A 13,961-nucleotide genomic window follows, 5' to 3' on the forward strand; every position below is an offset into this window, starting at 1 on the left:
GTCTCCATCTCGGCCTGGGTGCACTCAGGCGAGCAGCAGGGCACACTGGAGGCCACATACAGAACTCGGTGAATTTCCGTACCGGTGGCCATGTGGCTCTGTAGCAGAGCAGCACGAGGCTGGGCCAAAGCCAGACATCTGTGGCAAAGCCCTCCCAGGCCACGGCCAGACATGAACAGAACTCCCACCAAGCACCCCCTTGCAGCCATCTTCCTCTTCCACTTATGTTCTGAGAGGAGCCTTCGTACCATGGATTCGCCTGCAGCTCAGGCCGGTTGTGGAATTCCTCCTGTACCACGTGTTTGTGCTGAACCCACAACCCTCCAGGGACCGTCTGTTGCTCCAGCTTTCCTCCTACAAAATCCCGATCAAACACTGTCCTTGGCCATCCGAGTGACCATCCTTCTTCCCCAAAGCCATAGCACTGCCACACGGATGCCGGGCAGAGTCCCTGGCAGCACACGCGAGATCAAACGGCAGTGATCAAAGTTAGGGAGAGGCAGTTTCCCACCCACCCACAAACAAGAGCAGTCTGATGGTGAGGCAGGAAGGCTCTGAAGACAGGCTTCCATTAGGAGCTGCTCTACTTCTGATGTGCAGAGGTTGGAAACGGCATGGGGAGTGGGCTGCGATGCTTGTGTCCGACGTCCCCCATGGCTGATTTCATTCGTGTTGTGATGTTTCCATAGGCTGCTGGGACAAAGCTGGCCGAGTGCCAGTGGGTGCCTCCTCTGGCCAGACCCCACAGACCTTGTTCGTTCCAACGGAGGAGGCTGCCAGAGCCCGGTGTCAGTTGGGGTCTAACCCCACGCAGGGCTGGTCAGGAGACCCACAGAGCAGAGAAGACGGCAGCTCCTGACCCGGCACTTGTTCTAGCCATGGCTCTGCAAGCGGTAGCCTCTCCGGTGGCACTTCAGACGGAGCCAGCTCGCTCGGGGGCCCAGGTGACAGCACCGGGCAGGGGTCAGGGCTGTACGTACTCTGCTTTTCCTGTAAGCTCCCCAGGGCATTGCTAGAAGCTGGGAACTCACACCTGATCAAGGCCAAAGCCCAAGCAGAATGAGACCCACTCCGGCTGTGCAACCTACAGGCTACGGGGCCACCGCCCCACGGCTGCCTGAGCATGCCGGCCCAAGGGCAGGGGAGCATTCTTTGTGCCTAATACCACTTGGCAGCTCCCACACCCGAAGGAGGGAGCCGGGGCGAGACCTGTCCCGACTTGGCTGCCCCTGACAGCCAATAAACAAGGCGGTGACTTGCAGGTCAGGCCAGGGACACAGGCCAGGTCTCCGTAGGTCCCGGGACATTAAGCGGTGCACACGCAGCCTGGGTCTGGCAGCTCTTTGCTGCCTGTCGATTTCCTCCATGCCCAGCCTGCTGCGACCAAACAGCAGCACGAAGCAGACGCGGAGACGGGCAGACCTTAGGGCATGGGGCCCTATGACAGCAGCTAGGAGCAAACCTCTCAGCGGGGCATGGGGATTTCCTGCCCGCCCCAGGGCTTCCCAGCATGCGTGGTACCCGACCGCTCCCGCCTGGCCAGTGCCGCTTGCCACGCTCCGCACACTCCTGCTCCAGGGCTGTCATGGCTTACGTGCCGTTTCACCGCCTGACTCTCCAGCGCGGGTGCCCATGTCCCTGCACGAGGGCTGGCTTGAGCTCCCCTGTGGGAGTCCAGCCCCCATCGCCCAGATTCACAGGGGAGCAAAGCGGGCTCGGTGTGTGTCAAACTCTGCCCCTGGTGCCAGTGAGCAACTTGCCCTCAAAGGCTGGGGGCAGGTCTCCCCTCCCCCACGTGGGCCTCTTGGTCTCAATGCCAGCTCTGGGGGCATCAAGGAAAGGCTCCCCAGAAGCCCGACCCCCTCGGCCTGGGATCCGCATGGCGGGTAGGGCTGTCCCCCACAAGGCGGAGCCTGGGATGCCGGGGGGACCGAAGCGGGCCGACCCATGGAGAAGACTCTGGGTCCAAAGGCCCGACTGCACCCCCATGACCAGTGCAGAAGAGGCAGGGGCCGAGCTGTGCAGTCAGAGGTGCAGGTGATGGGGATTCAGGTTCCATCTTCTACCTGCCATGCTGCCCTCTGGGGGGGGGGGGGGGGGGGGGGGGCGCGCCACCGGCCCGGGAGCCAATTCTAGTCCAACCCTGCTGGGGGCTGTAGCCACAGACCTGGCTGAGCCCCCCTGCGACGGGGAGCAGAAGACTCAGGTTTCAGGCTCTCAGCCTGGCTCCGTGAGCCTAGCCCAGCACCAGCTGCTGCAGTGGGGGCGGAGCCGAGGGGCCTAACCCCAGGACTGCAGGGAACTGTACAGCGAGATCCTGTCTGGAAGTGCAGAGAACATCAGAAAATGGGACATCCAACGGCTGGGCCGGGGCGCGTCCAAGCAGCCTGCAGCGCCCGGCACAGCACTGTGGAGCCTGGCCCGAAGAAACCCCTTTCCCCACCATGGGGCACAGCCCCGGGGCTGGGAGCAGAGTTCATTCCCATCAGTCCCAAGCCGCATGAAGCCAGCGCAGCCCACAAGGAACCCTCACTGCGGGGTTTGCCCATGCAGACCGCAGCCCCCCCGGCCCCGGGGAGCAGCAGCAGGGCTGGGGAACCCCCTCTCTGAGGAAGCTTAGAACATGCTTACCGGGACAGCAATAGTGGGCCCTGGGCTGCATTCGGTCATAGGCTGCCTGGGAAGTCAGCTGGCCTCCCCAGCCCCAGCCCTAGCAATGCCTGCAGAGGGGCTGGCCTGCTCCCTGTCTGAGGGCGCAGCAATAGACATGCAGCCCACACTTACCGATCGGATACTTGTGCTTGTCCGTGTCGATCCCGGCATAGACCACTCCGCCGAACAGGTCATTCATGATGGCTGCCAGCGCCTCTGCGTTCAACATCCCGTGCAGGGCCCCCACGAAGACCGTCTTGCTGGGATCAAGCCGCTGGGATGGGCTGCGCACGAAGTTGCTGTCTGCCAGGACCCAGGGGATTACCTGCACCTGGAACCAACCGTGAGCAGGTCAGTCGCCCGGGAGCCAGAGCCCACTGCAGACAGTGCGGCTGTCGGAGCCTGGTCACACCGGCCTCGCCGCAGGGCCCTGCCTCCCCATTGCCTGCCGGGCTCGAGGCTGAGTTCAGGGCGCTCTGCCCCAGTCTCACAAGCCGCCCATCCCAGGGGTGCCAAAGCACTGCCCCACCAAGAGGCAAGGGACCCGCTCCCCATTTCCATCACTGCGCCAGGCACGCTGGGCTACTCCAGCAGGAGAGGTTTCTGCCCCTTACTCAGCCAGTTCAGCCCTACACTAGAACCAAAGCTCCAAGCCTGGGGCAGGCAGCCAGGAAGTGGCCAGACGAGGGGGATTCTACCCACGGTCTACGCCTGTATGTACTGCCCAGTCACATCGCCCTGCAGAGACCGACGGCCGGAACGGCTCTATGCAGTGTCCCCCACTGCCAACCGTCAGGCAGCTGAGACACTCCGAGGAGGCTCCTGCCAGAGCTGGAGGCGCCAGTGGCCAGCCAGTGGGAGAGCCGTTCCTGGCTCCATACAGGCTGAACCTCTGCCAGCCCCAGGATCCCCAAGCCCCAGCTGCAGGCTGGCTCTGCAGACGACAGCTGGGACCAGGCAGTGGGAACAGCACCGCACAGGAAGGCCATTCCTTCTGCAAGCAGCAGCCAGGTCTGGAGGAAGATCTGGGGCCCCAAGTCCCTTCCCCCACAGACTGGCTCTCCTGGAGGCTCGTGTCACATGTGCTTGAACAGGATCAGCCCCTTGCACGAGGCCAGAGCCTGGGGTCCCCGCTCAATCCGCCAGCCCACAAGGGAAGGTCCCAACCTCGGAAGCTCACAGCAGCAGGATAGCTCCTAGGATAAAGGCTACGCAGCCCTGCTCTTCCGTGCGCCGCCACTCACCGCCCCCGCCAGCATGGCCTCTGCTGCAGGAAGGCGCCGCAGCCTGCTGTGCACCCCATCGCTAAGCAGTGCTTCCCTGGAGCAAGAGCCTCCCACCCCATCTCGCTGGGACCCACGAAGCTCAGGGGACCCGGGGGGCTGAGCAAAGAGCAGCCAAGGGTCACGTGCTGCTCTGCATTAACACTCAGGTCAGCAGGTGGGGGCAGGAGGCTGGCTACCCAACCTGGCTCGAGACATGCCAGGCATGAGCTCAGCGGTGCTCCGCTTTGGGGTGAGCGGAGGGCCACTAACCTCCTTACAGCGCATCCTGCGACTGGACATCTTGAAGTAGTACTCGCTCAGGCCATCGGGGCTCAGCAGGTCCTGGGAGCAAGCCTGCAGCAGGGCCCGCACGGACTTCTCTGACTCAAACACCAGGTAGACGTACCCTGGGGGAGCAGAGTGGCCCATCAGGACAGCAGCACTCATGGGGGGGTCAACCAACCCCAGCACAAGCCTGTCAGTGCCCCCAGCCACCCTACTGGAACAGGGCGCTTTGGGTCCATTCCACAGGACGGAAGCCTGAAAGGAGCAGCCGGTGTTCAGCCTGGTGCTGTGTCCTTCCAGCTGCACCAGCGCTCCCGGTGGCCCGTGGAATTGGTTTCAACCGCCCCCTCACTAGTTAAGTGGTGGGACCCGCACAGGATGCCGGCACCGTGTGGGGGCAACTTCTGGCCACAGCATGCTCCCCGCAGACCAGCCTCACTGCTAGGGCGCGTCCACCCGGAGGCCTACGCTCGCTGATCAGACAGACATTTTGCTAAGGGCCAGTGCTCTGATCAATAGTACCACACTGAGCCAGGCCAGCAGCCCTTCCGCCAGCCTGGCGCATGGGACTCTGCTCTCGGGCAGACGGTTTGGGGACAATTCAGCTCCCGGCAGATTAAGGAACATCTGGTGGCCAGCGTGGGGCACCTACGCTGGTCACGGGACAGGCACAGGTGGGCTCTGCAGTGCAATCCAGTCCCACGCCAGAGGCCCGGCACACCCGCCCAGCTCCCCATGTCTCCGGACAGCCCACGCCTGCACCGCCTCTGGACAGTGAGATTCAGGAAGAGAAGAGGCACCGTGCTCCCCGTGCGCAGGACACTGAAGAGCCGAGTTCACCCTGCAGTGCTCGGTCCATCTAGTCACCAGCATGCAGCCGTGCCAGCCCAGCGCCAGTGCTGTAACATAGCATGGGAAAAAGGTAGCCTACCATGTCGCTATTACCTTTGGGCATATTACCTTTGGGAGGGCAGCGAGGGTGCTTGCCATCCTTACCAGGCCACTCCACGCTCAGGGAGCCAAACACACGGAAGGTGTTGATCAGTCCAGCTGCACACAAAGAAAGGCCCGTTCAGAGGCAGCGGGAGAGCCAGCCCCTTGGGACGAGATCATGCCCGTGTGCACCACCAGCACTCCGAGGGACCGAGCGGAGCTGGGCTGTGGCCAAGGCCGCCGTCTGGGACTGAACTAGGCCCCCAACATGTTAGGTTTTTTGGCAGCAGCCAGCGACTTCAGTGGGTCTAGTCACACCGAGTAAAGGCCGACTGAACCGTGCCAAGCCAGGGCCCCGGAGCCAAGGGATTAATCCCCATTGCTCGGTACCTTGGAGCTCTTTGCTAGACACGTCTCTGGGTGCATGGGGGGACAGAGCCTCTGGAGACCTCTAGGTACCGCCAGCTGCCCAGCGGTGAACCAAAAGCTCTGTGGTGCCCAGGGGCTGTGGAGCAGAGCCGGCAGAGGGGGGAGAGGCGTGGAGATGTTTTCCCTAGCGCGAGGGCCTAGCAGCTGCAGGTCGGGCTCCTGTTGATCACTCACCTTCCGTGATATCCCACGGCACGCCCCCCAGAAACACTTTGCAGGAGTAGACCGGGTTCTTGTAGTTCCGGGGAGGGAGCTGCCCACTCCAGGTGCAGGTGGCCTCGTTCACAGCTTAAACAGACGCAAAAGCAGCTTTACAGAAGCAGCCGGAGCCAGGTCAGGCAACAGAGCAGCTCTGCCTAGCTCCCAGCCTGGCTCGCTCTCGGGAGGCTCTCCCCTGCCAGCCCCAGCACGGGGAGGCCGGTGGCAGCAAAGCCAGAACGGCAAAGAGCAGAGCTCTCCCATTCCATCCCCACCCCTTGCAGCCAGGCCACGCTCCTCTCCCGACAAGCCAGGGCCGACAGCTACTGTGTGCCAGGAGCTCAAGCCACCTGCCAACTGAGGCGGAGACCCTCAGGGCCAGGAGGCCCTTCCCGCGCTGCACCCAGCAGAGCTATGGTCTGAGCCCAGGGGTGCTATGAATGCCAAGCGAGGAGGCCCAAGCCCAGCTCACCTGCTGCTTGCCTGTGAAGCCTGGCCTCTCGCTCAATGCTGAAAGGGTCCTCCGGCGAGTCCAGCAGGTCCCAGGAAGGCCACACAGATGCCCCAGGCCACCTTTTCGAGGCACTGGCCGGGGAGGAAGTTACTGCAGCCAGCGCAGCCTGATCTTGATCCAGTCGCGAGCCCACACCCATCTTTATGGGGTCCCTGGACACACCGCTGAGGGGCAGGAAGGGCAGAGGCGGGGAGATCCGAAGGCTTGACTGCAAGAGACAAAGTGCTCCGTAATGCTGCTCCGAAGGGACAGCGTGCACAGCCCAGGCCAGCAGTGTGACAGGGCAGCAAGCAGGCCTCCTGCTAGCCGGGCGGGGAGCGTGATTGGTGTGTCACTCCTGCCCAGTTACGCAAGCCAGAGTCGGGGGGCTATAGGGCACTGAGGAGTAACCGCATGGCTCAGACACTGGGCTGCTCCTTCCCCCTGGGGAGTTTCCATCTGCAGGAGGCAGATCCCTCCTTCAGGCTCTCTGCTTCTGGGACTGCAGTCACACAATGTGCGCAGCTCGTGGCCTCCGCGGGCTACCACAGTGCAGCACAGGAGGCAAGCAGGTCCTCCAGCCGGCGATGTCTAACAGCCAGGACTGCGGAGAGAACCGCTGGCGTGCAAATCTGTGCCTGCGGCAAAACGTGCCAGCGTAGACAAGGCCGGAGCTGCACAGCCTTCCTCCAACACTGCTACCACAGAAGCCAGCCCCCCAGCTAGGCCACAGGCAACCAGACTCGCAGGTAACCTATCGCCCAACAGACTTCAGCCACAGTACACAAAGCAGTGAGTACTAACTCCCCCTTTCTTTAGCTAGTTCCTAGCTCTTGGAGCAGGGCACTGCACAGCACATGGCAAGTACTTTCCAAAGAGTCAACTGCAGTTCAGTTAGAGACATCCATTTTCTTTGGAACTGACTCAGACTCATGGACCTTAAGGTCAGAAGGGACTATTATGATCATCTAGTCTGACCCCCTGCACAACGCAGGCCACAGAATCTCATCCACCCCTCCTAGAATAATCCTCTCACCTGTATCTCAGATATTGAAGCCTTCAAATACTTTGAAGACCACAAGATGCAGAGAATCCTCTAGCTGTGATCTGTACCCCATGCTACAGAGGAAGGCAAAAACCTCCAGGGTCTCTGACAATCTACCCTGGAGGAAAATTCCTTCCCGACCCCAAATATGGCGATCAGCTAAACCCTGAGCATGTGGGCAAGACTCATCAGCCAGACACCCAGAAAGTTCTCTATAGTAACTCCTATCATCCCTCCATTGACCTATTTCCCACTGATAATGAATGGTCAATTAGTTACCAAGATCATGTTATCTCATCAAACCATCCCCTTCATAAACCAATCTAGTTTAATCTTGAAACCAGATAGATCTTTTGCCCCCACTACTTCCCTTGGAAGGCCGTTCCAGAACCTCACTAATGGTTAGAAACTTTCGTCTAATCTCAAGTTTAAACTTCCTACTAGCCAGCTTCTATCCATTTGTTCTTGTGTCCACATTGGTATTAAGCTTAAATAATTCCTCTCCCTCCCTGGTATTTATACCTCTAATATATTTAAAGAGTGCAATTATGTCCCCCCTCAGCCTTCTTTTGGTTAAGGTAAACAAGCCAAGCTCCTTAAGTCTCCTTTCATAAGACAGGTTTTCCATTCCTCGGATCATCCTAGTGGCCCTTCTTTGTACCTGTTCCAGTTTGAATTCATCCTTCTTAAACATGGGAGACCAGAACTGCACACAGTATTCCAAATGGGGTCTCACCAATGCCTTGTATAATGGCACTAACACCTCCATCTCTCTACTGGAAATACCTCGCCTAATACATCCCAAGACCGTATTAGCCTTTTTCACGGCCATGTCACAATGGCGGCTCAGTCATCCTATAATCAACCAGAACTCCGAAGTCCTTCTCCTCCTCCGTTACTTCCAACGGATGTGTCCCCAGCTTATAACTAAAATTCTTGTTAATCCCTAAATGCATAACCTTACACTTCTCACTATTAAATTTCATCCTTTTGCTATCACTCCAATTTACAAGATCATCCAGATCTTCCTGTATGATATCCCGATCCTTTTCTGAATTGGCAATAGCTCCCAACTTTGTGTCATCCGCAAATTTTATCAGGACACTTCCACTTTTGGTGCCAAGGTCAGCGATAAAAAGATTAAATAAAATTGGCCCCAAAACTGATCCCTGAGGAACTCCGCTAGTAACCTTCCTCCAACCTGACAGTTCACCTTTCAATGTAACTGGTGACATGTGGCAAAGTCCCACCAGCTTCCGATGTTTTTTAAAATCCCTGTGTAATGCCATTTAAGATGTGGGTCAGATTCAGAGGCCAGTGGCAGCTCTGGGACCAGTCTGAAGGGAATACAACAGGCAGACAGTGAGCACTTGAGACTAGCTACAGGTCAGATACTGGAGGACTATTTGGTTTCAACAATTAAGGGCAACCCCCCACTCCAATTCACGGCCCCTCCTCTCCTCCATTATTAGCTCCTTGAGCCTTATCAAAGCAGCTTCTTTACACAGGAGAAATGAGAGCAGCCAGGGCAGGACAAGTGGGTGCCCTGGAACTGCTGCTGAGGGGCCAGACCACCTGAGCCATGCCATAAAGGTAATCCCAGGAGCAAGTTACCCCTTCACAGTCATTGTTCAAGGAACAACTGGCTCACTGGTGGGCTCCCTTCACCCCAGGGGAGGGGGTGGTGCTGGGTAAGCCAGTCTGCATGCAAACCCGGGTGAGGGCAGCAGAGCCAGCAAGGAAGCAACTCCCTTTATTTCGGGCTAGGCGCCATTGGGAAAACAGAGCAATTCCTTCCTTTTGCTGCCTCAGGCTGGGCCCGGGGGCTTTGCAGTGGTGCCAGCGCTGACCTAAGGGGGCCAGGCAAACACTTGAGAGCAAAAGACCCAACTCACAATCAGGTCGGAGAGATGATCAGAGCCAGAGCTGAATCCGCTGGTGTCGGAGTCCGAGGGGCTGCTGGAGCGGGAGTCCAGCAGAGCGCGGCTGTCCAGGCGGGAGCTCCTCAGAGTGGGCGTGGGGAACTTCTCGCCCAAGTCGGAGCCAATCGGATCCAGAGGCAGGAAGCCCAGCGGGGGCTTCCCCAGAGGGCTACTGAGCATGTTGAGCACTAGGACAGAGAAACCCGCCCATCAGCATGTTGGGCCCAGCACTCCAGAAAGGCTCTGGCATCAGGCTGCACCGTGGTGGCTCAGTCTGGCTAGGTGACGCGGGGGGCCTCCTCCCCCAGTGTCTGGAAGCTAGCAGGCTCCTGAAAACCTGCTGGGCTGCCCGGAGACACTGAGTTGCGCCAGCACCCTGGTTAATGTGCACAGGCGAGTCAGCAACGCTGGCATGGGGGGGCCACAGACATTGTATATTGCCGGCAGGGCAACCGGTGCCAAGGCCCCAACAGCACTGGGAGCAGAACTGCCTGATCTTCGATGTGCTGCATGCCGGCAGAGGCTGGGACGTTACCCCTTCACGTCTCCGCAAGGCATCGAGGATACCCCGGCGCTGCCCCGTGGCACATTGGGCATCACCCTACAGGAAGACGCCCCCCTGCACAGAGCCGGGAAGGAGGAGGGCTGGTTTTACTGGCTACCCAGCAGGGGCCACGAACACTGCACTGGGTTCGGCTAGACACGTACCTGCCACTGCCCTGGCTACCAACACTGCCAGAGCCTGCTGATAAATAGGCGCGTGCCCAGAAGCCAGCCAACAGTCCTGCGCACGTCACCACTGACATTGCCCATTGCCCTGTCTCCCCCTCTCCAGCCATTCAGGCCCCCTGGTGTGCACACGCCACGCCTCCCCCACAGCTTCCTGCACAAGGGGGCAGAGCAGTCACCTCCCACCGCTGCCCCAGACTGCGCCGCTCCAACGCAACGCCCGGTCCCACAGAGCAGCTCCCACCAGCCGGCTGAAACCGCCGCCAGCACCCGGTGCAGGGCTCCACAGGCGAGTTTGAGCCTTGGACGCCTATTCCCCTCCCCCGGAGACCTCCCTCGGGCAAGCACAGGATCAGTCAGGGCCTGGTACCACCCGGGCAAGGCTCTGCAGGGCCCCTCCACAGCAGCTCAGGGGTTTGGAGCATTTATAGCTTGTCTGGAGCCTGCAGTGATTTCCCAGCTGGCTACCTAAGCATGTGCTCTGGGCTGGCTTCCAGAAAGGCAGCCTTCACCACTGGTCAGTGGCCACCACCCCACCCCTTCCTTAGGCCGGACTAGGCCCCCGCAGGGTTACAGAAAACCTTTGAAAACGCTGGCTCTAGTTCTAGGACAGAATCTCGCCTTCCCTCTCCCAGAGCCTGAACACGCTGGCTGACAGTCCAGCACCTGTAAGTCCCCGCCAGGCCAGGGCCAGAGGTGCCTCTTCACCAAGCAGGAGCCGGATTTACGGGCACGTCAGCTCTGTGCAGTGCCTGCTTGCAGCTGAACACGCGAGTGGCAAGAGACTCTGCTAGAAATCAGAGGCTAGGCAGCCTAGCTCTTTAAGATGCAAATCTTAGTGGCTTGCTGGAGTATTCCAACGGTTCCTCGTCCCCGCCCACCCAGCAGAGAGAAGCCTGGGCTGCACCATCACCAGCAGCAGCCCCGCCCAGAGGTTTAGAGGCGGGAAGGAACCCTGCTGCGTCCATAGCAGGTGCATGGTCCCTGGGGCAGTGCTTCTCCACCCCCGTGGCCCTTCCAAGAGTCTTCTGAGCCTTGGTGCCGAGAGGCAAAGAGAGTAACAGCTTCATGGGACCCTACGGCAAAGGGGCCCCAGGCAACCGTCCTGTTGCCGCACCTTAACCCATCCTGCTGCCCTTTGAGGCTCAGCCCCCAGGCGGAGAACCTGACCCAGAGGAGCCGATGCCTCCCAGCAGACCTGTGGGGACCCCTACTCGACCATCTCTGCCCTATGGCACAGGGACCTGCCAGCCTGCAGCTCTGGGCGCTCAGGCTGCTGGAGCCAGGTACCGACTGCACAGCACTCGCTTGCCTTGCCCTTCTACAGCAGCCATGAGGGGACTTTTTGCTACTCAGCATTGATTCCCCTTTAGCCTCCCATCAGCCCAAACACTACAGCAGCCAGTGGGCCCCATGAGCCGTCCTCCATCTCAGTGGGCCGCGGGACAGTCATAACCAAGACGGCCCTCGGGACAGGGCAGTTTGGCTGGGGAGCGCCGATAGCAGCGCTCGGATGAGATGCAGAGGGCGTGCATGGCTCCTGCACCTCCCTTCGCTCTTGTAATACCAGCAGGAAAAAACCTCCATTGCCAAAAACCAGCAGTCTGGCAACCCAGTGCAGTAAACCAACGGCCTCGTGGGCCACAGAACCGCAATGGGCCGCAGGTTGCCCCCCACTGCTCTGCAGGCCCCTCCTCCGCTGCAAACACTGCTCAGCACCAGTTGTGGGTACAGCAGGCGTGCCAGCACAGACCAGGTGCCTGCTGCCAGCACAAGCAGCCTCACAAAGGCGTCTCAGTACCAGTGCTGACCGCTGCAGGTGGCACTGCATGGCAGGAGCAGTCATTAAGGACAAGCTAAGGCCCACAGTGAGGGGGAGGGGAGAGGAGGGCCCTTTTCAGAGTACCCATTTGCTGGACAGAATGTGTCTCAGCCCACGCATGGCTTCAGGCTTCTCGGAAGTCACGTGGCACGTCTGAAAGCAATACAGCTCGGGCATTGTTCAGGGAAGACAGCTGAATTTGTTAGAGAGTCTAAAAAAAATCTGATTAGTCATTGAACATTACGAGCTCTGATGCATAGCTGGCTCATGCTGCTGCCCAAGCTCAGAGCTGCCAAATGCATCCCTGCTGACCTCCCTGTGACACAGACTGGCAGAAAGTTGTGTTACTTGGGGGCCATATGCAACCCCCACCGCCAGCAGGGAACTGCCCCAAGGCGCTACCAGGGCTGCCTACTCCAGCCTTCGGGGGATTAACACCATGGTGACAGTCCCACCAGATCTCAGGTTAACAGCCCTTGGGTATGCGGGAGCCTGGTCAAGTGGGGGAGTTACTTGCCTCCTTTGTTTGGACCGCCCAGGTCTCTGTAGTGGAGCTGGGCTCGCCTACAAATTGCTCCCCAGGTAAGTGCCTAGCAGGTAAGATCTGTACCGTGAGGCCAAGAATTTCCAGACAGGCTGAGTACTTTACTGCATCACAGCATTGGTTAACTAAGTGGAATCCTCCGCATTAGAAGCTGAGGTCCCAATCCCGCAAACTCATTATGAGCATTGCTCCACCAAGGTCGGGAACTTCCCGAGCACTCCTCCTGCACACAGACTGCTGCCTGCCTGCGGGCACTAGACTGCAAGCCGTGTGTGCTGTCTGCGCGAAGCTATTCAGTGCAGGCTTCCTGCTCGCCCTTGAGACCTACCAGGACTGTACTCCAGAGTCCCCGGCTCCGTAGGTGGAGCCAGGACCAGATGCCATCACCCCCAGGACTCCCAAGCTTGTTTACGATGGAGGCGCCGTTTTGTCAGTGCTCACAGGAGTCATGGCTTCCAGGACTTTCCAGGGCCTCCAGACTTGCACTGCTGCCAGGGCAGCTGGGCCGGGAGGGACACGATGCCGCTTCCAGAGGCAACAAGGAGCTGGATAGGGAGCCTGCCAACCAGGCCTCCCACCCCAACTACCCTCCACCCCCCAGAGCACAGGCAGCCCCCCCTCGTTAGGGGTAGAGCGCACAAGTCATGGCTAGGTCACAGGCCGTGAATTTAAGTCTTGCTTCCAGGCCATGGCCCGTCCATAACTTTCTGAAATCCCCTGGACGGAAATGCAGCCTGCACTGCAGTTGGGTCATGGCCTGCTCTCCGCCTGGCGCTCTGCTTCTCAGCATTGCCAGAGACTGATCAGGGTGCCAGCTGAGGGGTGGGGGCACAGCTCCCCCTTTCGTACAGGTGCTCACTGGCGGAGCTAGAAACTGGGGAAGGAGCGTTCTGCATGCAGAGGAGCTCTCTGTGCCTCCCTGGGGCAGCAGCCAGTGCAATGTTTAGAGGAGCAGGGTGATTAAAGGCAAGCCCAGCCCTTTCTTACCTTAAACAGAAATCCCTCTGCTGGAGGGAGGGGTGGGAGGTGGCCCTGCTGAAGAGACTGCAAGGGACTTGAAGCTGAACCCTTTCTGACTTCCCTGTGAGAGACTGGCAGGAAGTTGTGCTCAGAAAAGGGGAGGAGACCGAGGGGCCAAAACCCAGGGAAGAGCCAGCAGTGGTAGAGATTCCCACTGGACATGGGGTGCCCAGAGCACCTGGGCCTGTGTATTTTCCCCTGGCTACAGCAGTCCTCCCATGTCTCATCCCTCCTGCCCAAATCTAAAACATGGAATTCTCTCGGCATTAGCGGTGGTCCTGTGAGACCTGCGACTCCAGCACCGGAGCGTTGTGTTTAAGAGTCTGCTGGAAAGTAACCAGCCTTTGAACAGAAGTGAAAGCAGCGCTGCCAAGTCTCCTGAGTGAGTCACGAGTCTCAGGACTGTTGCTAAAGCCTCAGCTCTTGGAGACAAGTCGACCTGGTGATTTCAGCCCTCGTTCTTAAAAAATGAAGTTTAGCCCTTGTGGCTGGGGCAAAAGCTTCAAAAGGAGACCCAAGTACGTAAAGGTTCAGAAAGGAGACAGCCAATAAAGACACCAAAACTATTCAGTCTTGTGATTTCAAAGCCACTTTCATGAGTTTGGCAAGTCAAAATCATGGTGT

General features: G+C 59.2%; 1 protein-coding gene across 7 annotated transcripts in view; it reads right to left on the reverse strand.

The window, feature by feature from the left end:
• Positions 1-13,961, reverse strand: part of CPEB1 (cytoplasmic polyadenylation element binding protein 1) — a 53,906-nt gene that overhangs the window by 4,724 nt on the left and 35,221 nt on the right. For 6 of the 7 annotated variants that reach the window (XM_075897502.1, XM_075897498.1, XM_075897499.1 and 3 more), the window contains 6 exons: positions 9,196-9,410; positions 6,235-6,484; positions 5,739-5,852; positions 5,148-5,252; positions 4,188-4,324; positions 2,785-2,983 (listed from right to left, as the gene is read on the reverse strand). In XM_075897502.1, coding sequence (XP_075753617.1) covers positions 2,785-2,983; positions 4,188-4,324; positions 5,148-5,252; positions 5,739-5,852; positions 6,235-6,484; positions 9,196-9,410 — 1,020 coding nt within the window. The remainder of the gene's footprint in view (positions 1-2,784; positions 2,984-4,187; positions 4,325-5,147; positions 5,253-5,738; positions 5,853-6,234; positions 6,485-9,195; positions 9,411-13,961) is intronic. The other variant, XM_075897500.1, reaches the window with a different exon arrangement.

This window comes from Pelodiscus sinensis, chromosome 14 (assembly GCF_049634645.1).
Source record: "Pelodiscus sinensis isolate JC-2024 chromosome 14, ASM4963464v1, whole genome shotgun sequence".
NCBI lineage: Eukaryota > Metazoa > Chordata > Testudines > Trionychidae > Pelodiscus > Pelodiscus sinensis.